This window comes from Harpia harpyja, chromosome 9, assembly GCF_026419915.1.
Source record: "Harpia harpyja isolate bHarHar1 chromosome 9, bHarHar1 primary haplotype, whole genome shotgun sequence".
In the NCBI taxonomy this organism is placed as follows: Eukaryota; Metazoa; Chordata; class Aves; order Accipitriformes; family Accipitridae; genus Harpia; species Harpia harpyja.
In genome coordinates this window covers 26,868,398-26,895,337 of record NC_068948.1, presented here as the reverse complement: position 1 = coordinate 26,895,337, position 26,940 = coordinate 26,868,398, and the positions used below count along the sequence as shown (strand labels likewise).

Below are 26,940 nucleotides of genomic sequence, written 5' to 3'. Positions count from 1 at the left end.
GTATTAAATAACAAGACTGAATTTATTAGCAAGTGATAAGAGAGCAAAACAGCGCTGGGTCGCCGGGGAGACAGTGTTCCGCCAAAGGCTCGCGCCGAAAATGGGGAAGAGTCCCTTTATTTATACAGTTTCTAGTTCCTGTCTGCGTGGCGGCTGGTATCTTCTGCATTGTGTGTGCGCTTGCGCCATCAGTTGCTAGGTGGTCGTAATCTGCCTTCTGGTGGTCGCTGGGGATGAAGGCCGAAGTCCTCCTCAGCTGTCCTTTAGGTGACGATGCTCTGTAAAACGTCTTTTTACATCCGTTAATCATCAGTATGCAATTGTTTACTTAACCGGATACTGTGGTTTTAGATAAGTGAAGAATGTCTCTACCTCCACATGCGATTTCATGAACAAAGTTAACCAGTTCATTACAATCACCCCTTTTCTATTTTATCCTGATTTTGTTCATTAAATCGATCCAATGCTTCTTTTGCCCGCCTGAGGATAGGAGTAATTCCTCCATCCCCGATTTGTTCATATTGCTTCCGTAGCAGATTCCACAATGGGCTGACGCTGACTTCGGGTGCAAGAGTCGAGGGTTTGATTTTTACTGATACGCCCGGGATGCTATTTTCATTGACGTTGATGTTAGGAGAGATTGTAACAGTATGTACAATACTGTTACGGTTACCTTCCTCTGCTATGACTAGGTTTGGTCCAACGCCGGAAGGGTCGTTGGGCACCTGTTCCTTTTTAATTACAATTACTCCCCCTGTATCAGCACCTGGTTCCCAAAACCTGATTCCCCAAGTTCTCCCGATAGTCCATCCCATATCCTCAGGTTCCGAGATATTAAGATAAATATACCAACATGTGCCTCCCCGAACAGTACCCTGAGGCCCATAGGTGGGTTTTTTACATCCTGGCGGTCCCCATCCCACAGTTAAAAATTTGTCTTTTCCTCCCCCTGGTGCCCATTCTAATGCTATTGTTTCACAGCCCCAATACGCACAGTAGTATTCAGCTGGGTGGTTGCAATACTCTTTTCCTGGATTGCTAGCTGGACACATATAAAAGGCTTTACGCTCAACTGTAAGCTTGCGAGTATTCTCATCGATGGGGGCCCATCCATGGTATGACCTTACTAAGGAACTTAAGTGGGCCGTGAAAGAGGGAGCGCCCGAGGTAATTTTGCTTTGTATGACAACTGAATGTTCTAGTTGTATTAGTAACCATTTAAACGGTTGATGGCTGACATTGCCAGATACCGTGGGTCCGACAAGTAAATACCACAGTAACATCATCCAAACACGGATTGCTGGTGGGGTCCCCCAAGGAACACCAATAGGCGTTGGTGTCAATTCCCCATTATCTCTTTGCCAGGGCATACCCGGCCGAGCTCCTAGAGTCCATTTTTTTCCTTGAGGTGTCTGTTTCCCACTATCACTCGCCGATGATCTCACAGTGTACTCACACTCCCTTTTCCGGACGCCTCTGCCTACTTCGCCTACTCCAGTGCCTGGAGCAGCGAGGTTTCTCATCTTCTCGGCAGCAGTCGTATTCCTCAAGGGCGTGTTTTCCACTTACAAAGCCCTTACGGGATTTAGCTCCTCCCCGGGAACTGTGCAGGATATGTTATATTGCCTGGGAAATGACAAGACACTCGCAGGATTCAGGGTTATAGGAGCTTCGGGTTGGTTAGGGATTTTCCGTAGCTACCCCCCCCCTTATAAGGCAGACATATTTAGTCCCCTTCTCCTTTGGGTACACTGTTTACAGCCGTCCCTAAATGGGTGGCTGTTCCTACAGTGTGTCCACCAGCATTCCTTACACAAATTTTATTTGAGAACAGAAGTCGTTCTAGTGACACGTCTAGCTTGCTTCCACGCAAATCTGATAGCACATTGCTTTATAGTTTCATGCCAATCGTTCTCATATACTTCCCAGGTTTCAGGTACTAATAACTCTCACCCACAAATTAGTCTACTAATTTCCACTCTATTCAATTGGTCTTCACGGGGGAATTGGTACTCTCGACACTTCATACAATAATAATGTCTCCTTCTAGAACTACAATACCATTTCTTACCGCACTTTATACAGTTACAAAACACCCAACTTCAATGGTTGTGGTTACAATACTTTAAACACGGAGTCCCGCTAAAATATTCCGATGATCTAAGAATTTCAGTCTCCACTTCACAACAAAAAGGTAAGTACTGAGGAGTTTCTGCTAATTTATATATACCAGCCCCGCCGGTTTGATGAGGTGTCCGTTCCGTACACCAGGGAGCAAAGTTTACCACTTGTAAATTATCTCCAGGTGATACCTGGAACCATTGGTGTAAACTAGGTTTTACTGTTCTTCCAAAAGGATTCATTCATTCATGTAGTTTCTTTTTCTTTCTTATCACTAGCTTTAAGTCTCCTGAAGTCTTTGCTACTTCCCACTGATCTCTGGGTAGAGGTCCTTTAATTCGCGAGGCGTGTGTCCATCCTCGTTCTGCAGTCCGGACAGCGGTCTCTGTGGTCAGTAAAACAAGAAAGGGCCCCTCCCACCTAGGAGTGAGAGAGGATTCTTTCCAGGCTTTGATTAATACCATATCCCCTGGCTTTACCGAATGTACGGATACATCTAGGGGTGGCCTCTGTACCACCATTCCCTTCTTTCGCAATTCCTCCCTTCTCTTCATCAGCTGAACAATATAAGGGTTGGTACTATCCTCATCCAAGGTGGCATAATCAATTGGGCATTCCATATCGTAGGGCATACCATATAACATTTCAAATGGGGAAATTCCTGTACCCGTCCGGGGCCGAGTCCGGATATTTAAAAAAGCAATTGGCAAACATTTTACCCATGGCATTTTGGTTTCTATCATTAGCTTAGTTAATTGCTTTTTTATTTCTCCATTCATTCGTTCTACTTTTCCAGAGCTTTGGGGATGCCAAGGGGTGTGAAACTCCCATTTAATTCCAAAGGGGGCTAGAGCTTCTTTTACTACTTTGGAAACAAAATGTGGGCCTCTATCTGAATCAATAGTTTCAATATTTCCATATCGTGGTATGATATGCTCTAACAGTACTTTCACCACTGTATTGGCAGTTGCCCTAGCAGTAGGGAACGCCTCGACATAGTGAGTGAGGTGGTCTACCAATACAAGTAAGTGTTTATATCGCCCTACTTTAGGGAGATCAGTAAAGTCAATCTGTATTTTGGCGAATGGTCGGTGTGCCAACTCCCGTCCCCCTTGTACTTTTTCTCTAAGGTGCTGCTTATTGATCCTCTGACACGTTAGGCACCCCTGTACGATTCCCTTGGCTACATTATAAACCCCAATGCACATGTACTTTATTGCGAATTGATCAACTAGCGCTTGGACGCCCCAATGAGTCTTTGAGTGCATACCTCTCATTATTTTCCATGTTAGTGCTTTTGATAACACCTGTCTCCCATCAGGTAGTTCCCAATTACCCTCTTTTTCCACTACTCCCATTTTCTTCAATTTATCCATTTCTGGTTTACTAAACTGTGGGCTTAGGATTCTTGCCGGCGTTTCACCTGCCGGCGGGGTGATGGTCACAGCAAATAGTGCTGCCGCCTTGGCTTCTTGGTCAGCAAGATTATTCCCTTGAATTTCAGGGGTCGTTCCTCTTTGGTGTCCCTTAACATGTACCACAGCTATTCACTTGGGCCCTCTTATTGCTTGTAGAATTCTGACAATCAGTTCCTCGTGAACCAAACCCTTTCCTTGAGAATTAATAAGTCCCCGTTCCTCCCAAATTTTTCCGAAAGTGTGTACCACTCCATATGCATATTTTGAATCAGTGTACACGGTTCCTTCTTTGTCCTTTAAAAGTTCCAGTGCTCTAAGTACTGCGTATAACTCACATGCCTGCGCCGACCAACTAGGACTGAGGGGTCCGGATTCCTTTACTTCTAGGCTCCCCCTGTTCACAATTGCATATCCTGACTTCCTTTTTCCTGCTATTACTCGAGATGACCCATCAGCAAATAACTTTTCTCCCTCCCCCAATTCTACCTCGTCTAGATCTGGCCTAATTTTCGTTTGTTCTTCAATGGTTTGGAGGCAATTATGTGTTAGCTCCTCTTCAGGACCCCCATACAAAAACTGCGCCGGGTTCTGCAAGCTTGTTGTTCCGATCTCCAATTTAGGGGAATGGATTAGGATCCCCTCATATTTTAAAAGCCTGGCATCGGTGATCCATTTTTCAGCCTTTTGTTGGAGAACTCCTCGAATATTATGGGGGGAGAACACCCTTAATTCACTTCCAAATGTTACCTTATTCGCTTCTTCCACGATCAGGGCTACAGCAACTACTGCCTGTAAACAGGTGGGCCACCCTCTACTGACGGGGTCTAATAATTTGGAAATATACCCTACCGGTTTCTTTTTCCCTGCCCACTCCTGGGTCAAAACCCCATATGCTGTCCCCTCCTCAGTGGCCACAAATAAATAAAAGGGTCTCTTCACATCAGGCAAACTCAAGACAGGGACGTTAACTAGATCAGCTTTGAGACTCTCTAATCTCTCCTCATCCTCTTGGGTCCATTTAAGCAACCCATCCATAGTTAACTTTTGATACAAAAATCGCACTTTCGCACTAAAGTTCTCGATCCACTGCCTACAATACCCAAATAGCCCCAACAATTGTCTAATCTGTCGTTTATTCCTCGGGGCTTTCAGTGATAAAATTCCATTTACTCGTTCGGGGTCTAATTTCTTAGTCCCCTTGCTTATCCAGTGTCCTAAATATTTCACCTCCTCTTCCACAAACTGTAGTTTCGACCATGATACCTTGAGGCCTTGAAGGCTCAAGAAATTTAACAACCGTATACTTTCTTTTCTGACTGCCTCCTGATTTTCTCCTGTCAACAATAAGTCATCCACATACTGTACTAACACGACCCCATCTTGCAGCCGGTATTCCCGTAGAATCCGTTCTAGGGCTTGTCCAAATAAGTTTGGGGATTCCGTAAACCCTTGGGGGAGTACAGTCCACCTTAACTGCTGTCTCCTATGAGTGTCTGGGTCTTCCCACTCAAAGGCAAAATAATCTCTACATTCCTCCTTTAGAGGGCATGACCAGAATGCATCCTTAAGATCTATTACACTATACCATTGCTTCTCGGGCCCCAATTGACTCAACAGGGTGTGTGGGTTTGCCACTACCGGGAACCGGCTGACAGTCCGTTTATTGATTTCCCTTAAGTCATGCACCAACCGATAGCTACCATCAGATTTTTTTACTGGTAAAATCGGGGTATTGTAAGGGGACATGCAGGGTTTGAGTAATCCCTTTCCCAATAGTCTCTCGATCTCAGGTTTTAGTCCCTTTCTCCCCTCATTAGATAGGGGATATTGTTTAATTCTCACTGGAATCTCGGGGTTCTTAATAACCACTTCAAACGGTTCAATATCCAGTTTCCCAACTGTTTCGGGAGTATACCACACTTCGGGGTTAATTTGCTTCTCGTCCACCTCTGTAAGGGGACAAAGCCTGATTTTTAACTCTTCCTTTTCCACGTCCACCCGAATCCCCATTTCTACGATTAAATCCCTACCTAATAGGTTATATTCCGCTTCAGGTACTAACAACAGCGTCCCAATTCCGTACCTGCAACTTGATTCCACCGCCACATCTTTTATAACGGGGACCTTAAAAGGTTCCCCTTTTGCTCCAATTACATTAACTTTATCTCCAGAGATCTTACATCCCGGAGGTAATGATTGCACAGTAGACCTTTCGGCTCCGGTATCTACAAGAAAGGTCACCTCCTGACGCTGAGGACCCACTTTTAAGGTTATCAAGGGCTCTTTCTTACCAGGGGTCCTCAGCACATAGAGCCCCTGACCCCGCTAATCCTCCCAGAACGCTTTCTCATCCTGAATCCTTTTTCTACATTCTCTCTTCATGTGTCCTTTTTTCCCGCAACAGAAACATCCTACGGCTTTATCTCCTCTCCTCTCGATTCTTTCCTTATCTCCCCCACCAGACCTACCAGGTCTCCTTATCACACCTTTCTGTCCTTCTCTTACCGCTGCAACCAGTAGCCTAGTCTGCCGCTTTTCAGTTTCCTCTTCTCGCCTCACATACACCTTCTGAGCCTCTCTAAGTAATTCATCCAACCCCCGCTCCTGCCAGTCCTCAATTTTTTCTAACTTTTTCCTAATGTCTCCCCAAGATTTTGCCACAAACTGAGTTTTCAGCAACGCCTGTCCCACAGGGGTAGCAGGGTCCACCCCAGAGTACAACTGGAAACTTTTTCTTAGCCTTTCAAGCCATTCTGTCGGGGTTTCATCTTTCTTCTGTTGTTCACTAAAGGCTTTATTAATATTCTGACCTCGGGGAACAGATTCTCGTATCCCCTGAATTATAATTGTTCTCAGATCCGACATATTATTCCTATGAGCCAGATCCTGGTTATTCCAGTCTGGCCGATTTAAAGGCCATTTTTGATCCGCAGCCAGGCCAGCTTGATGTTGCTGATCCCACACTCTCATTCCAGCCCCTCTAATCATGTCCCTCTCTTCCATGGTAAATAGTATGCCCAGGATAGACTGTAATTCATCCCACGTGTACAAATTTGGTCCCAAGAATTGATCCAGCCTCTCGGCTACCCCCAGGGGATCATCTAACAAACTCCCCATTTCCTTCTTAAATTCCCTTACATCCCCCGTATTAAGGGGAACTGCCACATACCCTGTTCCCGGTCCCCCCCGTCCATCCCCACCAGGCACTAACATTTCCCGAAGAGGAAACAATCTCTCCTCTCCTCACCTTATTCTATTACGTGCAGACCTTCTGGGAGGGGGTGCCGGGGTCGGGGAATCAGGTTCCGAATCTGACCCCTCCTGGGCCTGGGCTATTTCCTGGCCTTGGGGTGGGTCCTGAGGTGGAGGGGCCTGAGGGGCATAGGGAGGGGGCCAAAGGGGGTCCTCATCATCTTTTCGAGGTTTTTCCGGTCCTTTTTCCCTTAAGGCAAAGAGGAATGACGGTTCCCAGGATTGGGGGATCCATAAGGCAGCATATTCGCTCTCCTCTGGGCCGGCTGGTGGTCTCCTATTGTTTACCCATATATTTAATTGTTGACACACCCAATCCTCAGAGGACCCGAACACGGGCCAGAGTACATGAGGATTGCTGAGGGGTTTCCCACCCCAAATCTCAATACAATAATTAATCATCTTTTCCTTAGACTTATCCTTTCTCCTTGGGGAACTGTTCCAATATCTTATCATCAGGCCTAGGGGACTATCTGGGGGTATATCTGGTAGCTTATCTTACTTCCCCGTCCCCATGGGTCCAGAGGGCTTGCTTTTCCTCTGCCCCATCTTCCGAGGTGCCTTTATCCACACACACACTCACTCCCCCCGGTCGTGACTCGCTCCCTCGCGGGCTACGAGAACTGCACTATCGGAGGGTCCGCACTCGCATGATCTCAGAGAGACGTCTCACATAGTCGCACCTCAGGATAACCACCCCAACCAAATGGCTCACAATTTATATACTCACCCTCTCCTGAGGTCTTTGTTTGGTCTTCGTGCACAAAATTTAAGGGGTCCTGCAGGTTCTTTTGCTCGGTTATCATAATTTAAAGGGGTTCGTGGGTCCAGGGTGTGGTGGCGGCACCTCCTCAAGACGGGGCTATCCGGGGATAGGGCGCCTCCCCGCTTGCGGGGGTCCGCACCAAAGAACTCTGGATCTGAGTCACGGCACCAAGTTTGTTATAGACGCTCGTGACAAATTGGAGGAGCCAATTTGTATTAAATAACAAGATTGAATTTATTAGCAAGCGATAAGAGAGCAAAACAGCGCTGGGTGGCCGGGGAGACAGTGTTCCGCCAAAGGCTCGCGCCGAAAATGGGGAAGAGTCCCTTTATTTATACAGTTTCTAGTTCCTGTCTGCGTGGCGGCTGGTATCTTCTGCATTGTGTGTGCGCTTGCGCCATCAGTTGCTAGGTGGTCGTAATCTGCCTTCTGGTGGTCGCTGGGGATGAAGGCCGAAGTCCTCCTCAGCTGTCCTTTAGGTGACCTAAGTCTCACTCATGCTCTGTAAAACGTCTTTTTACATCCGTTAATCATCAGTATGCAATTGTTTACTTAACCGGATACTGTGGTTTTAGATAAGCGAAGAATGTCTCTACCCCCACATGCGATTTCATGAACAAAGTTAACCAGTTCATTACACCTTGTCCCCTCCCTCCTGAGCATCTTCCCTGGCCTCGGGCTTCTCCTTCACTTTCTTCTGGCTCTTCTTCCGGATGGCGGGGCTGCGGGGGCCGCGGGCTGGGCTCCTGGGTTAGCAGCCTCCTCCGAAGCCATGGGCAGGGTGAGTGACCTGCCTGCAAGAGAGAGAAAGACACAGCAGGCAGCCTGAGCCGGCAAGGTCCTGGGATTTCTTGAAACGAGCAGCGTTATTTTATATAATTAAATAAAAAAAATTAGAAAGGCCTTGTAGCCTGTTTGCAGCTAAAGTTTCAGGGAGGAAAAAGGCCTTTTCATGGAGGACCCCAGCGCAGTTTCTGCACTTGGTGCCTGCCTCCTGCAAACCTTTGTGGCTGCCAGAGAGGAAGGGGGTGGTCACTGAGGGAGGAGGGGGACACACACACCGCAGCACAGGGTGGGCATTCCTAGGGTGTCTTTTTGAGAGGCAGAATAACCGGTTGCACACACTTACTGTTTGCTCTTTAGGTGCAAAGGGTGCTGAGATCGTGGAGGGGAGGGACAGGGCATCACCACTGCTTGCAGCCGCGTCGCTGCTGCAAACCACTGCTCACCACGGCTCTCCGGACTGGGAAGGAGGGTGCCCCAAGGGCCTCCGAGTCCCGCTGGGCCTCGGCTGCCTGGAAAGCCACCCGGAGCAGGTTGCAGCCTCCCTGGGGTGATGGATGCCGGTGCCTGGGGCCTGGTGCTGGAACAGCTTCTGAGCACCAAGAAAACATCAGGGTCGTGGGTGGCACACACAAACTGGGACAAAGCCAGCTCTCCTCCAGGGAGGGCACATTCCTGCAAAGGCCCGGCTGGCTCCAGTTTCATCTCCGTCACCGGCACGGTGTACAGTGCCATGGTAACTTGGTTCAGCCAGAGCGAACCATGTGATGGGTGGCACAACCGGCCCCTCACTGTCCCGGCGAGCTTGTGGCAGGCACCATGGACTTGTTTAATGGGGGGGGCACGTTCGTGGTTTGGGAGCAGATTGATGTATGGGCACGGCGCAGCGAGGGTGAAGGGCACCCCGGGGCCGGCCGGTACATCCCGGGGTTCCCCCAACAGCCCCCGCCTGGCCCAGCCCGGGTGCGCAGACGCCGGTGGGGCCCGGGTGCGCTGGCAGCCGGATGCCCCTGGTGTGTGCAGGTCCCCTCTGCCACTCCGGGCTGCGTCCCCCGTGGGTGGGTTGATCTCTGGGTGTGCCTGCACCCCAGGATGACCCCTGCACCCGTGGGCTCCCCCCGCACCCCGGATCGCGCTGATCTCCGTGTGCTCGCTCGTCCCGGCCCCACCCGCCCCCAGCCCCCGGTGCCGTTACCGGACTACATCTCCCGGCGGCCCTTGCGCGGCCTCACGTGAGCGGCGGGAGATTCAAATCGCGGGTGGAACCGCCACGGCCGCAGCCATAGCCATGGAGGGAGTGGGGTTGGTGCGGCGTGAGTGACCGGGCCTTGGGGGGGGGGGGGCAGCCGCCAGCAATGGGGGGGTGCAGGGGCAGGAAGGGCTGTGGTGTGCAGGGCGGTGAGGGGGTGCGGGGGGCTGTGGGGGTAGGGGGGTGTGGGGGGGACAGGCAGGTCTGGGGGTGCAGGGGGATGGGGGACAGTGGTGGGGCCCCAGGCACCTGGGGACCAGCTGGACGGGACATGTTTTGAGGAATACGTCTGGTGGGGTGCTGCTGGGTGCCACCCAGCAGTCGTGGGTGCCTCCAGCCCCAGCGGCATGAAAGGACCCCAGACCTGCAGCTGTGACCCCCCAGGTGTGGGCTCTGGGTGCCGGCTATGGCCGTTACTTTGGGGGAAAAAGGGAAATTGGAAACTTTCCTCCAATTGCCAGAAGGGCCTGGCCGGTGTCACCATCACCGCCACGTCTCTGTGCGGTGCCACCCACGCGAGGGCCGTGGGAGGCACAGGCAGGCTGCTGTGCCAAAAACCTGCCTTAATTTGGGTGGTGATGGGTGCTTAAAAAAGTGTCCCCTCCCCCCAAATAGCGGGGTTTGACGGGGTGTCCCTGTTGCTGCCCAGATGAGCGCCTCACCGCAGATGAGATGGATGAGCAGAGGAGACAGAACGTCGCCTACCAGTATCTGTGTCACTTGGAGGAAGCCAAGCGGTGGGGCTGGACTTGGGGAGCCCCTCTGCCTCGAGCTCAAATTTTGGGGGGGAAAAGGAGTGCAAGGGGGGGGGAAGGGGATAAGACCTAGGGGATCTGAGTGGGGGGAGGCTGCAAAATCCTGCTTGTTCCTGGTGCTTTCTGGCCCTTCAAAAGTGGTTTTGGGGTTGATTGGTTGGTTGGGGGCGGGGGGGCACTCAGCCATGCTGTTGCACCCAAACTGAGAAACACCTGTCTGCTAAACCCTGCAGCAAAGGGGTGGGGGCTGACCTCTCCCTGCCAGGGAGGGATTTATGGGGATGGGGAGGGGGTGGGTGTGTGTGTGTGTCTCCTTTAGGTGCCCCTTTTCCTGTCTGGAAGGGGTCTGGGTGAGAGTACTGGGGGTCTGCGACGTGCCCTGTCTCTACCCTGCCAGCTGGATGGAGGCCTGCCTGACTGAGGAGCTGCCCCCTCTCATGGAGCTGGAGGAGAGCCTGCGCAATGGGGTCGTCCTTGCCAAGCTGGGCCACTGCTTTGCCCCCACTGTTGTCCCTCTGAAGAAGATCTATGACTGTGAGCAGACACAGTACAAGGTAAGACTGCGGCACCGGGGGTTGCATTCCTGAAGGTGTAGCCCAAAACTTGTAGGAACCTTTCCATCGCTGGTGAATGCAAAGTGAAGGAGGGTCATACTGATTGCAGTTGTTAAGGGACAATTTAATAGAGTACGGCTGCAAATGGGATCTGAGCTGCGCTGCCCTGGGGGTGCCACAGGATTTGCCTCTCTTTTTAACTTCATGCCCTGGCTGGGTGGGTTTGGGGGAGAGCGGGACCCCAGGGATTGGAGAAGGTGGGGTTCAGCCTGACCCCAGCTTTCTCTCTTCCAGGCAGCCGGGCTTCACTTTCGGCACACGGATAACATCAACTACTGGCGTGATGCCATGAGCCACGTGGGGCTTCCCTTGGTAACATCCTCCCTCCGCTCTCCCCGGGCCAAGGGATGCACTGGCCTTTGCCCTTGTAGCAGCACTGGGGCTGCACGCCACCAGCTCGGCTCACTGGGGGACTGCTGGTGTTGCAGGGGGGGGGCTTCGTCTCTGTCCCATCCCCCCCCCCCCCCCCCCCCCTTGGACACCATCCTCCCCGTGGACCATCTTGATGCCATTTCCACCTGAGCTCTCTTATCTTGTCGGCAGATCTTCCACCCGGAGACCACCGACATCTATGACAAGAAGAACATGCCCCGGGTGGTCTACTGCATCCATGCGCTCAGGTGGGTGTCCCTGGCCTGGCCCCAGGGGTCAAAACTGTTGTCATGGTTCATGTTCATGCTCATGAGCCCTTCGGTGGCGCCACCCCCAGGGCTGGGGTGACAGCCTCAGGTGTTGCAGAAGCGTCAGGAGGGAGAAGCAAGTGACAGCACGGTCATGGTATGTGTCTGCCTTGTCTTTCAGCTTGTACCTCTTCAAGCTAGGGCTGGCTCCTCAGATCCAGGACTTGTATGGGAAATTGGACTTCACAGGTATGGCGCTGTGTGGGGGAACCTGGGCTGGGGGCTGGCAAGGGAGGTTTGCCAACAATGCTCTCAGATCCCTGCAGTTGGAGGGATGTGGGGAATGAAGACCTTGGGTGAGCTTTTCCAAAGCTGCCTCAGTGATCCTTACCCCAGTGCGGGTGTTTTCTGCACCCCTCTGGTTTGGCAGGGGAGCGGGAGGCTCTGCTGGCTGCCCATGCTCCAGTGCTGGACCACGGTGCTGGCGCTGAGCAGTGATGCCTCTGTGCTCTGCTCTAGAGGAGGAGATCAACAACATGAAGCGGGAGCTGGAGAAGTACGGCCTGCAGCTGCCTGCCTTCAGCAAGATCGGGGGCATTTTGGCCAATGAGCTCTCGGTGGATGAAGCAGCAGGTGATGGGTGCCCGTGTGGGGAGAGGTGCTGTGCATCAGCTTGTAGCAGGATCTTGGCTCAGCCCCTGAACATCAAATCTAGGGCCAGCAAACTGAGAGATGCTCTGAGAGATGCTCTCCTTCAGACCCATGCATGGCTGCAAGGGTTGGCACAGCCCCTTCCCAGCCAGCAGCACCAGGGGTTTTGCGTTAGCTGGGCTTGCTGTAGAGATATGGAGACTTTCCGGGCACTGGAGACTGCAGCTTCCTCTTTGAGAAGCTGGGGTTCCCACCATCGTGCATGGCACAGCTTGTCCCACTGCATGCAGGGATATAGGGGATGGTCCGTCGCAGCCCTCCGTGCTCTATCTCACCTACATCTTTCCCGCTTCACTTCTAGTCCATGCTGCGGTGCTGGCAATCAACGAAGCAGTGGATCGAGGGCTGGTGGCACAGACGATGATGGCCCTCCGCAACCCCAGCGCGATGCTTCTCGACCTGCGTGAGGTGCTGGCTGGTGCCTACCAGGAGGTGCTCCACCGGGCAAAGCTGGAGAAGGGCAGCAATGCCAGGAACAGGGTGAGGAGGGCATGGGGGGTCCTGGGAAGGCTGGGAGAGGAGCAGCCAGCCCCTTCGCTGATGTGGTGGTGGGTGCTTCCAGTTGGAGGGGTCCCTCTTGGTTGGAGAATGTCCCCAAGCTTGGCGGGTAAAACACAGCCTGGGAGCCCTTGTGCTGATCAGAAGATGGAGGGAAAGTGGTGGAGAAATGATTCTACTTTGGGGGCTGGTTGACCCAGGGCTTGGGATTGGGAAAGGAGCCCAGGCATCTGCAGGGGACCCCCGCTGTGTGCTGTTGGGGTGCTCTTGGGCAGAAAGCTCAGGGTGGGGGGTCCCTCTCCAGTACCTGCAGGTCATCCCCGAGGGTGAAGACATCTATGACCGGTGTCTGACCCAGGCTGAAATCCAAGGGAACATCAACAAAGTGAATGGTGAGCAAAGCTGTGGCTTCCCTCCTGAGGGGTCTCCAGAGCTTATCGGTGTGACCATGGTACCCCAGGCAGCAGGGGAGACCCTGCCTGGAGTGGTGGGCATAGCAGAAAGGAGTTGTCTGCTCAGGCCAGCTTCAGACTGGGCAGGGAGCAGGGCTGGGTGTGCATTTCCAAGGACAAATTAAAATTATTGGTATGCAGGCTTCAACTGTAGCTCCCTTTGCTCCCTGGAGTTGTGGGATGATTTACCTGCTCACCTTCTCTGGGTGTGAACTGGCCTCTCTCCTAGTGCATGGAGCTCTGGAGGAGGTGGACGATGCCCTGGAGAGACAGGACGCGTCGGGGCTGTACCGTGCACTGCAGGACCCCATCCTGACCCTGCGCTGCCTCCAGCGGGACAACCTTGACCACTACTTGGAGCGGCTCAGCGTGGACCGGCAGCAGAAGGCGCTGGTAAAGGCTGGCAGGAGGCAGCAGGCACGGGGTACCCATGCTGGGGTGGCACCCCAGGACTGCAATGGTCCCCAGGAGGAGGGGGCTTCCCCCCTGGGCAGGGGTTTGCTCTGTGGATCAGCAGCTTTCGCAAGGGGTCTGAGCGTGGCTGCTCTGTCAGCACAAGCAGGTTCTGGTGTGACACCAGAAGCCCCTCTTTCTGCCCGCTGCAGGAGCTGGGCTACATGGACCTGCTGGAGCAGGAGGAGTTGGAGGCAGGAATCCTCATGGTGAACAAGAAGGGCGAGGAGGAGCAAGCCAGTGAGTGGCTGGGGTCAACATGTTGCTTGCAGCAGGTTTTGCTTGCCTGGTGCATCCCCTGCCGGCAGCCTGGCCAAGTGCCCCAGGGGAGATGGGGCATGGTCGCCTCCTGCAACCCACCCGTGCCAGTTCACCCTGGTCTTTCCCTCAGTGCTGCGGGCTGTCAGCCGGATCAACGCGGCCATCCATCGAGGGATGCCAGCCAAAACGTTGGAAGTGCTGATGGACCCTGCAGCACGGCTGCCTCATGTGTACCCGCTCGCTGCCCCCCTGTACCAGTGCCAGCTGGCCCTGCTGCAGCACCAGCACCCAAGGGTGAGAGATCTCCTGGGGATGGGCTCTGGGTCCAGTCGGCAGTGGGGGGGGAATCTGTGCCTCTGCTATGATGGAGGGGAGCCTCCCCTGTGCCTGTGGGTGTTTCTGGGGCTGGAGGATGGGGGTATAGGGAGTCAGTGTCTCTGCCTGCCCTGTGCAGGGTGAGCTGGTGCAGGAGGAGCTGTTCGTGGCTGTGGAGATGCTTTCGGCCGTGGCACTGGTTAACCGAGCCTTGGATGCTGGGGACCCCGACGGGCTCTGGAGCAGCCTGGTCAGCTCTGCCCTGGGCCTCTCGGGTGTCGAGGATGCAAATGCGCAGCGGTAAGGAGACAGTCTCTGCGTTTGGGGTTGGTGGTGTGGAGCAATCTCTTGGGAGGGGATGGTCAGGGGGCCTGGGCTTTGCGTGGGCTTGTTTCACCAGCCTCCCTGCCCTGTGCCTTACCTTTTCCCCTTTGAAAAGCAAGGCAGCTGGTTCTGGCAGGTGCTGTTACTGCTTAAAATGCACTGAGCTGTTGCCCTGTGTCTCTCCTGCAGGTATTTTGAGGACTTACTGCAGCTGAAAGGCCAATCTAGGGAAGCAGGAGCAGAGTTCCTGAGCTGGAATGACATTCAGGACAGCGTGAATGACACCAATTCATCAGTGCGAGATGAAAACGACCGTGAGTCCTGCCCACGTGGGGTTTGGTCAAGCAGGGGATTCTGCAAACTTCCTGGGAGGGAGGTTGCACTGGGAGCTGAGCCCTAATGAGACACTAGAGAACCTCATGCTACCCTGGGCTGTGGCTCCGCTGGGTGCCCAGAGCACTGGGGGAGCTGAACCGTGTGTCCCTTCCCTCCCATGCAGGAGTTCTCGCTGTCCGGCTGATCAATGAGGCACTGGTGCAGGCGGACCCTGAGAAGACGCTGGCGGCTTTGCTGCTGCTGGCAGCCGCCCTGCCTGACATCGCCCTCCCAACTGCTCAGCACTACCATGATGTCCTGGCCCGGGCACGAAGGCTGAAAGCCCAGGTAGGGTGGCATGTCCCCCTTGGCAGCGTGGCATCCCGCCTGGCAGTGCAGCAGCTTGCAAAGCAGAAGGTGCTTGAGGGGTGATGCAGCGCAAGACCAGTGTGGCTGAAGCTCTCAGGGGGCTTCTCAGCTCACTAGACCCCATCTCTGCCCTGTCTCCCCCTGCCTGGCAGGCCACAGAGGACGACGGAGCTGTGCTTTGGTGGGAAGAGATCCAGGAAGGGGTCTGCAAGGCCAACCAGGACACGGTGGCAGCCAGGAGGAGTGAGTGCTCTCCCCAGAGTGGGTGCTGGGTGCTGGCCCTGCCAGCCAGGGGGCTGCTGCGGAGGCAGTGGGGGGCGAGAAGGGGCTCATGTGAGCCCCTTCTGCTCCCGCAGTGGCTCTGGGCACCGCTGCCATCAACCAGGCCATCAAGGAGGGGAAGGCAGCGCAGACCCTGCGGGTGCTGCGCAACCCTGATGTGGCACTGTGTGGTGTGGTGAGTGCCTGCGCTGTGGCGTACCAGGAGCAGCTCGCGGCTCTGATGGCCACCAAGAGACAAGCAGGTAAAAGCTTGAGGGCTGCAAAGACTTCCCCCCACAGGAGCCTGGAGTGCACCCCTGCCCAAACCATTTGAGGGGGGAGCAGCACCCCCCAGCAGCACCTCTCTGTCTTGGGCTGCAGGGAGCGTGAAGCCATGCTGGATCCAACACAGGCTGACAGACGGTGCTGAGTACTACCTGAACCTGCAGACCTTTGAGGGCAGCTGGCAGCACCCACATGACGGTGGCCTCAACACCACGCACCTGAGCCGGGAGGAGATCCAGGTACAGGGAGGATGGGGCTTGGTGGGTGCTGGTGGCATCGCTGGGGCTGACACTGGTGCATCATGTCCTCACAGTTGGTTGTCACCCAAGTGACCATTGCACATGACCGGGAGTGCCTGTGGGCGTCCAATGTTGCCTTCGTGGTGCAGCTGCAGGCTCGGCTGCGGGGCTTCCTTGTCCGCCGGGAGTTTGCGGCACAGCGGCACATCCTGCAGGAGCAGTGGCCGGCTGCCATCAGGATCCAGGTGACGTAGCCAGAATCCATCTCATCTCTGTGTAGGGGGTATGCAAACCATGGGTGGCTGCTTGCAGCATTTTCCAGCAAGTCCAGGGAGGACTGATGCTTGCTGCTCTGTATGTTTAATAGCCAGGACTCACCCAAGGTACTGCAGAGGATGGTACAGGGCTTGTTTTCTCACAGCAGTTGCTTTGGGTGCTGGTTTCCTCTCTTTTCCCATGCTGTGTTACCCTCTTTTCTTGTGTGCTCTTTGAAAAACCAACTGGACATTGCAGTGACCTTGCACAGATCTCAGTAGCTGGTTGTCTTTTCTCATGCCCAGGCTTGTTGGAGAGGGTACAAGCAGCGCAGAGCTTACCTGGAGAGACTGCGCTACCTGCAAGACAACGCAGATGCTGCAATAAAGGTTTGGAAGACTTTTCCTTCACCCTTTGCTCCCAGTACGGAGGCAGCTGGGGGGGAAATAAGGCAGCTGGACCAGGACACAGCTGGGCAGCATGTGAGGGGATGGGGGGAGCTTGGGCTGGGGGAGAATGTCTTGCAAAACTCCCCATGGTTTTCCCCCTTTCCCATTTGCTTTGCCCAAGCGAGTCCTTCCACTATCCAATTGCTTGAACATCTCTCCTAGATCCAGGCAGGCGTGAGAATGTGGCAGGCTCGGAGAAAGTACCAGGAGAGGCTGCGCTACTTCAGGCAGAATGTGAGTGATGGGATGAGGAGTAAGGCAGCTCCTGGGAGCATGTCACTATCTGTGGGGATGGAGGGGGATGATTCTGAGCATGCAGTTGGATCTCTGCCCCTGACTGCTCGTGGCGCAGCTGGAGGGAGAAACTGGTGCATCCTTGCAGGGGGACAGATGGGAAGGAAAAGGTGCCTGGTGGGTCTGGAAGCCAAGCTATCAGGCTCTGTAAAGTGTGAGGACAGAAAAAACTCCAGTTCCATCAAAAACCAACAAGGACTTCAAGATGCCCATTAGAGGGGAAGGAAATTTGGGAGAAAGGGGTGTGTCAGCTGTGGGAAGTGAAGCTGAGCCTCTGGAGTTGCTGCAGCATGTGAAATACAGCAAGCAAAAGGGAAGTGACTGCTAAGGAGAGTGAAATCCTGAAATCCCTCGCTGGGTTGTGGAGATCTGCCTCATCCTGGTCATTGGCAGATTCCCAGCGGTGGGAGCAGGCAGCTGGGTGCCTGTCCAGCTCTCCTCCACTCCCTGCATGTTTCAGGCATGCTGTGGGAAACATCCCCCACCCCCTTGTCTGTCTTGGCAGATTAAAGCTGTAATTAAAATCCAGGCTTTTGTGCGAGCTAACAAGGCCCGTGGGGATTATAGAATGCTGGGTAAGTGCCTGCTCGTCTCTGTTCTGAAGTGGTTATAATTAATTGGGAAGGGGACTCTACCTCCTCCCTCGTTGGCCCTGCATGGTGGGGAGGCAGTGGCAGGCTGGCCACCAGTGTCCATGTGGCAGAGGCTTGGTGGCCCCTTGGTATCAGCTAGAGCAGCCCTGGGGCTGCTTTTGCTGCCCCTCTGCTCCCAAAGGCTTCCCGGGCAGGTGTTGCAGAGTATGGCACCATCTTGTCCTGGGTCCTGGTGTTGCAAGAAGGTGCTTTTTTTGGGAGGAGGATAGGGTGTCTTGGTGAGATGCTGGGGGTCTGAGGGTCTGGGGGCGGCTGCTCAGTCTTCCCCATGAGTGTTCATGGCAGCGCCATGCCTTGCTGCAGTCCATGCCAAGAGCCCACCGCTGAGCATCGTCCGGCGCTTCATCCACTTGCTGGAGCAGAGCCAGCAAGACTTCTGGGAGGAGTCGGAGGTGCTGCGGCTGCAGGAGGAGGTGGTGAAGAGGATCCGTGCCAGCCGGCAGTTGGAGAGTGACCTGGACCTCATGGACATCAAGATCGGGCTGCTGGTCAAGAACAGGATCACGCTGCAGGTGGGGAGTGTGGCAGTGGGGGAAGGACCTTGGCCACCTTATGTGGCTTTGCTGCAGTGCTTGTGATGTGCAGCCAGCACGGAGCTGGTCCTCCCCTCCTTGGCATCACAGCTTGTATTTCTCTCCGCTTCGCTTTTAAAGCGGTTGAAGGGGTTGGGGAGCATTGAGGTGCCTCTGGCTCCCTTTCCCCAGAGCTTGCTGGCAGTCACCAACACTTCTCTCTCCTTGCCCGCACGGCTCCAGGAGGTGGTCTCCCACTGCAAGAAGCTGACCAAGAAGAACAAGGAGCAGCTTTCGGAGATGATGTCCATAGACAAGCAGAAGGGGCTCAAGTCGCTCAGCAAGGAGAAGCGGCAGAAGCTGGAGGCATACCAGCATCTCTTCTACCTGCTGCAGGTGGGGCTGGTGGGGGCCTGCTGTGTCCACTGCAGCTGGGGGAGCAGTGCAGGGACCCTGGCCCCCCGTCACCCCATGACACTTGGAGTTAGCTTGGTGTTCCTCTTCCCTGCAGACCCAGCCTGTGTACTTGGCCAGGCTGATCTTCCAGATGCCACAGAACAAGTCCACCAAATTTGTGGAGTCGGTGATCTTTACACTTTACAACTATGCATCCAACCCACGGGAGGCTTACCTGCTGCTCCAGCTCTTCAAAGCAGCACTGCAGGAGGAGATCAGGTGGGTGGCCTTGTTTGGGACAGGTTTGGGAAAATGCTGAACCAGGGGCAGTTATCTCCTCTGGCTGTTGCCTCCTGCGTTGGAGAACAAACACATTGGTCCATCCCCTTCGTCCCATCTGTCCTGTCTCTCTCCCCAGGTCCAAGGTGGACCACATCCATGACATCCTGACGGGGAACGCCACAGTGATCCGGATGGTGGTCGGCTTCTACCGCAACACGCGTGGGCAGAATGCCCTGCGGCAGATCCTGGGTGGCCCAGTACAGGAAGTTCTACAGGACAAGACCCTCAGCATCCGCACCAACCCCGTGGACATCTACAAGGCATGGATCAACCAGACTGAGTCGCAGAGTGGGCAGAAAAGGTCAGGCCCTGGGCAAGGAGGCTTAGCCCGACCACAGGGTGATGGGCGTTGGGAGGGTGATGGGGACATCGTCTTCTGTTCACAGCAAGCTCCCATATGAGGTCAGCCCTGAGCAGGCTCTCAGCCACCCCGAGGTCCAAAGGCGGCTGGATATTTCTATCTGCAACCTCCTTGCGATGACAGACAAGTTCATCTCTGCTATCACCTCTTCTGTAGACAAGATCCCGTATGTATCTCGATGGTTTGTATGCATGTCCCTGCAGTGCTGTTGGCTTGAAGGTAGCTTCAGCAAGGCCTTAGAAAGGGAGATTGGGTGATGGGGGGCTTCTCAGCTCCTTAGCTGCTGCAGGACTGAGTTACTGCACTGTCAACAAGGGGAAATCCAAATACCAGTGGGTGCTGCTGCTTCTGCTCCTCCAGCAACACCCTAGTGGGCTGGCTCTTCTTGCTACTCCATTTCTGAGCACTTTACTACTGGTGTTGAGGTGTCTGCAAGTAAGAAGCTGAGCTTTGTGGTAATCTTGGAGGATGAAGGCTTTCTCCAGGGATGTCTGGGCAGGCAGCAGGGTAGGAGAGGGAGCTGAAGGATGCTGCAGCTGCCAGCCCCTCCTATGCGCACATCCATTGCCCCAAGGCTGGGGGCTTGCCACTTCTTCAGTGATGGGTACTAGGGATGGGGCAGGGTGGCCAAGCCTGGTGCTGCCCTGCATGCTCACAGACCTCTCTCTGCACTCTCCTCAGCTATGGAATGCGCTACGTGGCCAAAATCCTGAGGACATCCTTGGCTGAGAAATTCCCCAAGGCCTCGGTGGAGGAGATTGACAAGGTACCCCCGGGCTTGGGGGTCTGCATGGCTTGATGGGGTTTAACTGTGTGTGCATGTGAAGGACCAGTATCCCTCTACAGAAGGTCAAGTCCTCTTGAGTTAAAAATACCTTGAAGTCAACATTTTCCTTGAGTCACTAAGTCAACATTTCCTTGAGCCTTTGGGAGGGTCCCACCGAGCAGGGCAGGGACAAAACAGCCTTCCCTGCTGAGCTACCGCCTCCTTGGGTACCAGCCCATGTGCTCCCCAACACCCAGCTTGTCTTGTGCCCTAGATCGTGGGGAACCTGCTCTACTACCGCTTCATGAACCCGGCAGTGGTGGCCCCTGATGGCTTTGATATCGTGGACATCTCAGCCGGGATGACCCTGCATCCCGACCACCGTCGCAGCCTGGGCTCCATCGCCAAAGTGCTGCAGCATGCGGCTGCCCACAAGGCCTTTGATGGGGAGAATGCTCATCTCTGCAGGGTGAACCAGTACCTGGAGGACACCCACAACAAGTTCAGGTTGGCACCAGGATGGCATTGGGAGTGGGAGGGGGCTCCAAGCCAGTGGCAGGTTTTTTGGGGGCTGACTGAAGAGGTCCTTCTCTGCAGAAGGTTCATATCTGCTGCTTGCTGCGTCCCAGAGCCAGAAGAGAGGTTTAATGTGGATGAGTACTCAGATATGGTGGCAGTGGCCAAACCAGTCATCTACATCACAGTGGGGGAGCTCATCAACACGCACAAGGTAAGGGCATAAAACTCATCTGCAGACAGGCAGGCTCCGTTTCTTCTGCTCCCACCTCTTGGGCTTTCTGCTGCATTTCATCACAATCCTGTATCCCATCACCAGCACAGCTCCTCCTGGCTTTTTTTTTTTTTTTTTTTTTCACTTTTTAAGCAAACAAATAATCCAGATTTTCTGCTGGTTCTCTGCTGCTTGTCCTTCCCTGAAATTCATAACTTTGCAGTCCTCTCTCATGTGCAGAGGGCATTGCATCGTTCCTGACCGCCTTTCTCTCCCCGTTTCTTTGCATGCCCCTTTGCTACTGACTCTCCTCCCTTGCACCATCCAGCTCCTGCTGGAGCACCAGGACACCATTGCGCCGCACCATGGAGACCCCCTGCATGAGCTTCTGGAAGATCTTGATGAGCTTCCTACGGTCCAGTCCCTTGTCGGTAGGTAGAGCTCTGGGGCCTACCACCCACCCTGGCAAGAGGAGGATGGAGATGGGGATGCTTTTCTTGCATGAAGCTCTAGCTGGATTGCTTTGGGCATGGGGAATTCAGCCCTCCTGAGCCCACCATGGCTACGTGGGCTCTCTGTGCCCTCACAGGGGAGAGTGTTCCCAGCCCAGTGGACAGCAGTGCCGAGCAGGTGCTCTCCCAGCTCAGCAAAATGGAGATCTCCCTCACCCTCACTGGTAAGCTGGTGCCAGTGGCCAGCAGCGAGGAGAGTGACATGAGGAGCTTGCTGCTGAGGTGAGGATGGGCTCTGCAGACTTCAGGGGAGCTTTCTGGGGGTTGGGATGCTCAAGGAGGCTGGGCAAGAAACCCTTGGGAGGCAACTAAATAATGTGCTGCTCTGGGGGAGGAGGGTGATAGTCCAGAGCAGACACCTGACCTCTCCCTCTGGTCTCTAGCACCAAGCAGATGCTGGTGGATGTGATCCAGTCCCAGGCAGGAGATTCCCTCCCGGAGATCCTGTGGACTCTGGCCTCGGAGCATGAGGTGGGATGTGCGAGGCTGCTGCTGGGGATGAGCTAAAAAACTTCTTGGGGAAATGGCAAACAAGCCCTCAGCAAAAAGTTCTTCTCAAAGGCTTGGCTCTAGCAGTGGCTGGGCTCTGTTTTTCAGAGAAAGCATGTGCTTTGGGCCCGGAGAGAGACATATCAAAGTGTGTGTCTGAGGGGGGGTTGATTGCTCCATCTCCTCATGTTCCATTCCAACCACATGCCAGGCTCACCACCTTCTCCTCCCCAGGAAGCCTCCCATGACCATCTCATGCACAGGCGAGCGCTGTGGGATGCCCAGACCCCTGCTAAGCTGAAACGCAACCACTCCCTGGCTGCCAACAGCCAGCTGTCCATGGAAGAGAAGAAGCGCAAGATCATCTGCAACCTGCAGCGCTTGGAGAACTTGGGGCTTGTGGACTCTGCCCATCAGTACCAGGAGCTCATCAACGAGCTGGCCAAGGTGTGCTGGGGGTTGGGGGAGACTGAGTTGGGAGGTCACCTCTCTAAACCCACCTGAGATCCCGCTGTGGTGCTTCAATAAAGCTCAGAACAAGTTATATCGGCTTTCTCGTACGGCTTTGTTTTCACCAGGATATCCGCAACCAGAGGCGTTACCGGCAGCACCGCAAAGGGGAGCTCCTGAAGCTGAGACAGACCCTACAGGGCCTCAATGCCAAGACCTTGTTTTATGAGGAGCAAATTGATTATTACAACCAGTACATCAAGACCTGCCTTGACAACCTGGCAGCCAGCAACAAGTATGTTTCCTTACAAAAAAACAATAATTTAAAAAAAAAACAACTTTTTTTTTTTCTTTAATTGCTATTTGGATGTTTTGAGTCCTGGAGATGTTGGAGGTCCAAGGGGTCGCATGTGGCTGGAGACAAGCTCTGAGCGTGTGGTCCCTTCTTTTCAAGAATCAGTGGGAAGAACAAGAAGCTGCAGTCACTGCGCTACACGGCGGCCCGGCTGTTCGAGAAGGGCGTGCTGCTGGAGATTGAGGACTTGCCGCTCAGCCAGTACGTAGCCCTTGGTCTGTGGGATGAGCTATTGCAGCACAAAGCTTGGGCAGGTAGAGGAAAATAGCCTGGGAGGAGGGTGCATGTGGGCCCACCATCATCCCCCCAAGGATGGGGTGAGTTGTTTCAGGTATTACCAGGAGAACATGGGAGAGTTGGGATTTGGAGGGGGCGGGTTTTGGGCTGTGGGTCTGGCCTTGTGTGTACCGAGGGGGTTGCGGTGAGTGGGTGACCTGCTCCTTGGTCGCATTTAAAGCTGTGAAGCCCCTTTTGGTAGTGAGCAACTCTTTCCCCTCAGGTTCAGGAATGTGATTTTTGACATCATCCCCTGTGAGGAATCGGGCAGGTTCCAGGTGAAAGCCAAATTCATGGGGATTGACATGGAGCGGTTCCAGCTGCACTACCAGGTGGGGAACTCATCCTGGGGCTACCAGTGCCCTAGTGAAGCCAGGGCAGCCTGGGGGTGCAGGGGGTAGATGGTGTCCCCACACCTGGCTGGTTTTGGGGGGGGGACTCAGAGCCCATGGGGAGCCCTGCCCCAAGCTGGGGACAGCCTCGCCGTGCATTTCCCTGCTGCATGTCCTGATGCAAACCCAGCTCTGTCCTGGCTCCCCTCTCCCCTGGGGGATGTTGCAGGTGGGTGCCAAGGGTGGGACAGTCCCCTTCTCTGGCTGGACACATGGGGCTGGCAGTGGTGACAGTCACCTCTCCTGTAGGACCTGCTGCAGCTGCAATACGAGGGTGTAGCTGTCATGAAGATGTTTGATAAAGCCAAGGTCAATGTCAACCTGCTCATTTTCCTCCTCAACAAGAAGTTCTTCAAGAAGTAACGGGAAGGGGGTGGGGTGGGGAAGGCTGCGGGGGGGGTGATGCAAACCTGCCAAAGAGAAACTTTGGGGTTGGTGGTCCTGGGGCAGCATGTCTCTGTGGCGGGGAAAGCTGCTGCTTGCAATGAAGCTTTCCTACCTGGATGCAGTGTGCCTGAGCATCTGTAGCCAACGGTGTCTGGCTGGGGAGAGCATAGGGCTCAGAGCTCAGCCCCAGCCCTAGGCAACCTGAAATCAGTGTTGCCTGGAGGCCAGCTGGGAGCCCTCTGCTCCTGCAGCTTGTGCTGGCGTGAGCTGGTACCCAGCCCTCACAGCAGGAAGGATGCAGCTGCTGCAGCTTTTGCTGCGCGCGTAGCTTTTAAAATCTAGTGTTTGTGGGTATTTTGGCTGTTTAGTTCCTGTGTTGCTAACAGCTGGCTGCTCAAGGACGCTATGGATTTCTGGACACTACACATGTTTTTAGTGATGAAATAAAGGTATTTTAATATGGTTTTTTTTTTCTTCCTCCCACTAAAGATGGGGAAATGTCAGAATAAGACTTTATATGGGGGTAGGGAGAGAGGGAGAATATAGAGGCAATAACTACTTGTGAAGACACCCATGGGCTGCTCTCTAGTAAGTCAAGGTGCAATAGGAGAATTTTGTTTTTTAAAAATAAATTTCACTGCCTGTTTTCCAGCCAGGCTGGGGGCAGAAATAGAAGAGGTGGCGTAGAGTCACTGCTGTCCTGGGGATGCCTTGGGGGACAGGAGCAGGGCCCTCCCCTCTCCTCTGGACCACACTGATGCCTGGCAGGTGGTGTGGAGCAACCCCAAGCCATTGCCTCAGCCAGGCTGGTGGCTGCTCTGTCCCATGTTGATTTTGCTCTGATGTTTAATTAGTTTTAAAATGTGGCATAATGACCGAGTTTGTCCATGGCTGCTTTTAAAGCACTTTCTCCTTCATGTAAGCTCCAGCCCATTCCACCTGATAGGAAAGGAGCTGGTAGTGGTCCCAAGCCTCCTCCCAGCCCTGTCTCCTTCAGGCACAGGAGCAGCAGGTCTCAAACCTGCTCTGCAAAGGACCTTTTTTGGGGGGATCTGAATGGGAGTCTCCATTGCTGCTTCGGTAACTGCCTTAGCACCTTGAGGCAGCTCAATGGTACCCTGCTAGTTTGGCATCTAGGGTGTGTGTCTGTCTTGTCTTTGGAAAGTGATGTTTGTTTGTGAGGTTTTTATGTATTTTTTTTCTTTCCCTTCTGTCATATAAAAGCTGCAAGCATTTACCCCTCCACTGTGTATGTGCTGCATCCCAGCTGTGCTGCCTTTGCTCATTTATTCTAAATAAATATGTGTAAGAAAATACAGAATTGCTCTGGATGATTGTTTTTCCTTAAACCAGTTCTGTGGTCCTTGCCTATCTCTCCTCTCACTTGCTGGGTGCTTTCAGGCTTGTGCCATTTCCTACAGCACCCTGTCCCCGAAGCAGGGGCCATCATTGCCACGTTAGCCAGGAACTGGCTCCCTTGAAGCAGCACTGAGTCAGACACTGAGGCATCAACTCAGCTCTTGCACAGGGAATTTAGGCCACTTTCAGACACACTTAATTCTTAAATAAATATTATGATTACATCTCATAAACACTGATTATATCTCTGAAGGGATGAATTGGGATCAAACTGCAGCACTCTTCCAGTTTTAAAATAGGACTGGGCTGCAGTTAACCTGTTGGGTGCTGCACCATCAGCAGGGACATGATCCCTGGGAGTTGCTGCTGCATGTTACCCATTACTACTTTTTTTTTTTTTTCTTTCTCACCTTCAGAGGAAGAAGCCGCTGGGCATCCCTGGCTGTGGCTTGGTGTGGTTTGTTTGCCACCAGCTACCTCCTACAGCAGCCATTGGCTTTGCAGGAACAGCATTTGACACCCTGAAACCATTTCTTTGTGATGTTTTGGGGATGGAGGGGGAGCCTGATCTACAAGGCTCTGCATAATGATAATAATCCCCAGCTCTTCGTTTGATGCAAGGCATGTGCTTGTCTCAGCCCACGCTGGAGGGGACTCGGTGTTGCTGTGGAAAAGGTGATTTTTGCCTCCTGGAAAGCTGTGCGGTGGCCAGCCGCAACTCAGAAATTGGGTGCTGGCTCTTGCCTCTTGCCCCCACATTTTGAAGAGGAGGTTGGAGGGGAAAATTCAGCCCTGGAAATACCAAAGGCGGCCTGTCAGCTGGCTTGGGCTGGGAGATTTCCCAAGGCAGCTCCACTAGATGTCATTGCAAGCTGGGGGAAAGCGTCATGGCCGTGGCCAGTGGGAGCCCAGGCACCAGCCATGGGTGCTGTGCAATGCTGCACGCTGTGGGTGCTCCAAGCACCCTGTAGCATCGCAGGTACCAGCAGCCTCTCCTGCCACGCGGTCCTGGATGTGACCGTGCTGCAAACAGCTGTGGTGTAGCACCAGCCGGAGGGATGGATCAGTCACACCGATCCCAGGGTGTGCAGTCCAAATCTGGGACATCGTTAGTGAGACCGAGGCACGTGGGTGAAGGGGACTTGTCCTCATACGCATGGCCCTTGGCCTCTCCTCTGCCCTGTGGGCTTTCCCCGGGGCACTGGGCTTGCTGGGGCCTGCATGGTGCTTGCCTAGGCTGGGACAGCCAACACTGAAAGGGGACAGGGAGGAAAGTCAGGTCCTGCCCCAACCTGTTGCTAAAACCATCCTGAAAGGTGTTATTTGGGGATTGGGAGAAAGGGAGAGATTTGGGCTCCCCCTGAGGCTCATATTTCACCTAGTACAGCTCCAGCAGGTCCCATGCAGTGCCTTGCACCCTTATACCATCCAGCACCTTGCACCCATGCACCATCCAGCATGTGGGGCCATGTGCCCTCCCTGCATGGCTACATGCATTGTGCTTGCAGCGAGTCCTCTCGCTGACCTCCCAGGTCTGCACCCTCGCACCCGGCTGCGATCTGGCATCCCCAGCTCCATACAGTTGGGGCTGTGCCATGCTGCACCGGAGGGTGCTGGCGAAGGCACCATGTCCCCAGCTGCCATGCAGCCCCTCAGCATTACCGGCCTCGCTTCCTCCAGCCCTCTTCCCTCTCCCTTGTTACTTATTGCCATAATTGCCTCCAGGAGCATAAATGAGCTGCCAGATGGGTGGGCTTTAAAAAAAAAAAAAGGAGGAAAAAAGGGCATGAGAGAGAGTTAACAGAAGTATGCATAGAAGTATATGCATGTGTATATAAGTTTGTGCGAGATGGAGAGAAAAATGGCGCAGGCTATGCGTTAAGTATTTCACGTCTAATCGG

At 53.9% G+C, this 26,940-nt stretch overlaps 1 protein-coding gene across 1 annotated transcript; it reads left to right on the top strand.

Annotated features, from left to right (window-relative positions):
- Nucleotides 1-9,616: 9,616 nt before the first annotated feature.
- IQGAP3 (IQ motif containing GTPase activating protein 3) lies at nt 9,617-25,040 on the top strand. Its single transcript, XM_052797790.1, has 38 exons — nt 9,617-9,653; nt 10,239-10,326; nt 10,742-10,898; nt 11,193-11,270; nt 11,502-11,578; nt 11,760-11,827; nt 12,098-12,211; nt 12,591-12,769; nt 13,092-13,179; nt 13,469-13,632; nt 13,845-13,932; nt 14,084-14,247; nt 14,408-14,568; nt 14,782-14,906; nt 15,092-15,255; nt 15,429-15,519; nt 15,633-15,800; nt 15,919-16,061; nt 16,136-16,306; nt 16,622-16,705; nt 16,928-16,999; nt 17,565-17,634; nt 18,016-18,224; nt 18,468-18,620; nt 18,736-18,899; nt 19,039-19,263; nt 19,349-19,489; nt 20,005-20,089; nt 20,364-20,596; nt 20,687-20,819; nt 21,148-21,250; nt 21,409-21,553; nt 21,715-21,802; nt 22,055-22,267; nt 22,399-22,565; nt 22,725-22,826; nt 23,125-23,233; nt 23,543-25,040. The coding sequence occupies exons 1-38, from the start codon at nt 9,629-9,631 to the stop codon at nt 23,654-23,656; spliced, it is 4,923 nt and encodes a 1,640-aa protein (XP_052653750.1). The 5' UTR covers nt 9,617-9,628; the 3' UTR covers nt 23,657-25,040.
- The last annotated feature ends 1,900 nt before the right edge of the window (nt 25,041-26,940 follow it).

Excerpts from the sequence above, each read along its gene's own strand:
- IQGAP3 (XM_052797790.1), top strand. The coding sequence starts at position 9,629 with ATGGAGGGAGTGGGGTTGGTGCGGC. Across the intron at positions 17,000-17,564 it reads TGCGCTACTTCAGGCAGAAT|ATTAAAGCTGTAATTAAAAT; the intron begins GTGAGTGATGGG and ends CTGTCTTGGCAG. Across the intron at positions 22,827-23,124 it reads GAGGACTTGCCGCTCAGCCA|GTTCAGGAATGTGATTTTTG; the intron begins GTACGTAGCCCT and ends CTTTCCCCTCAG.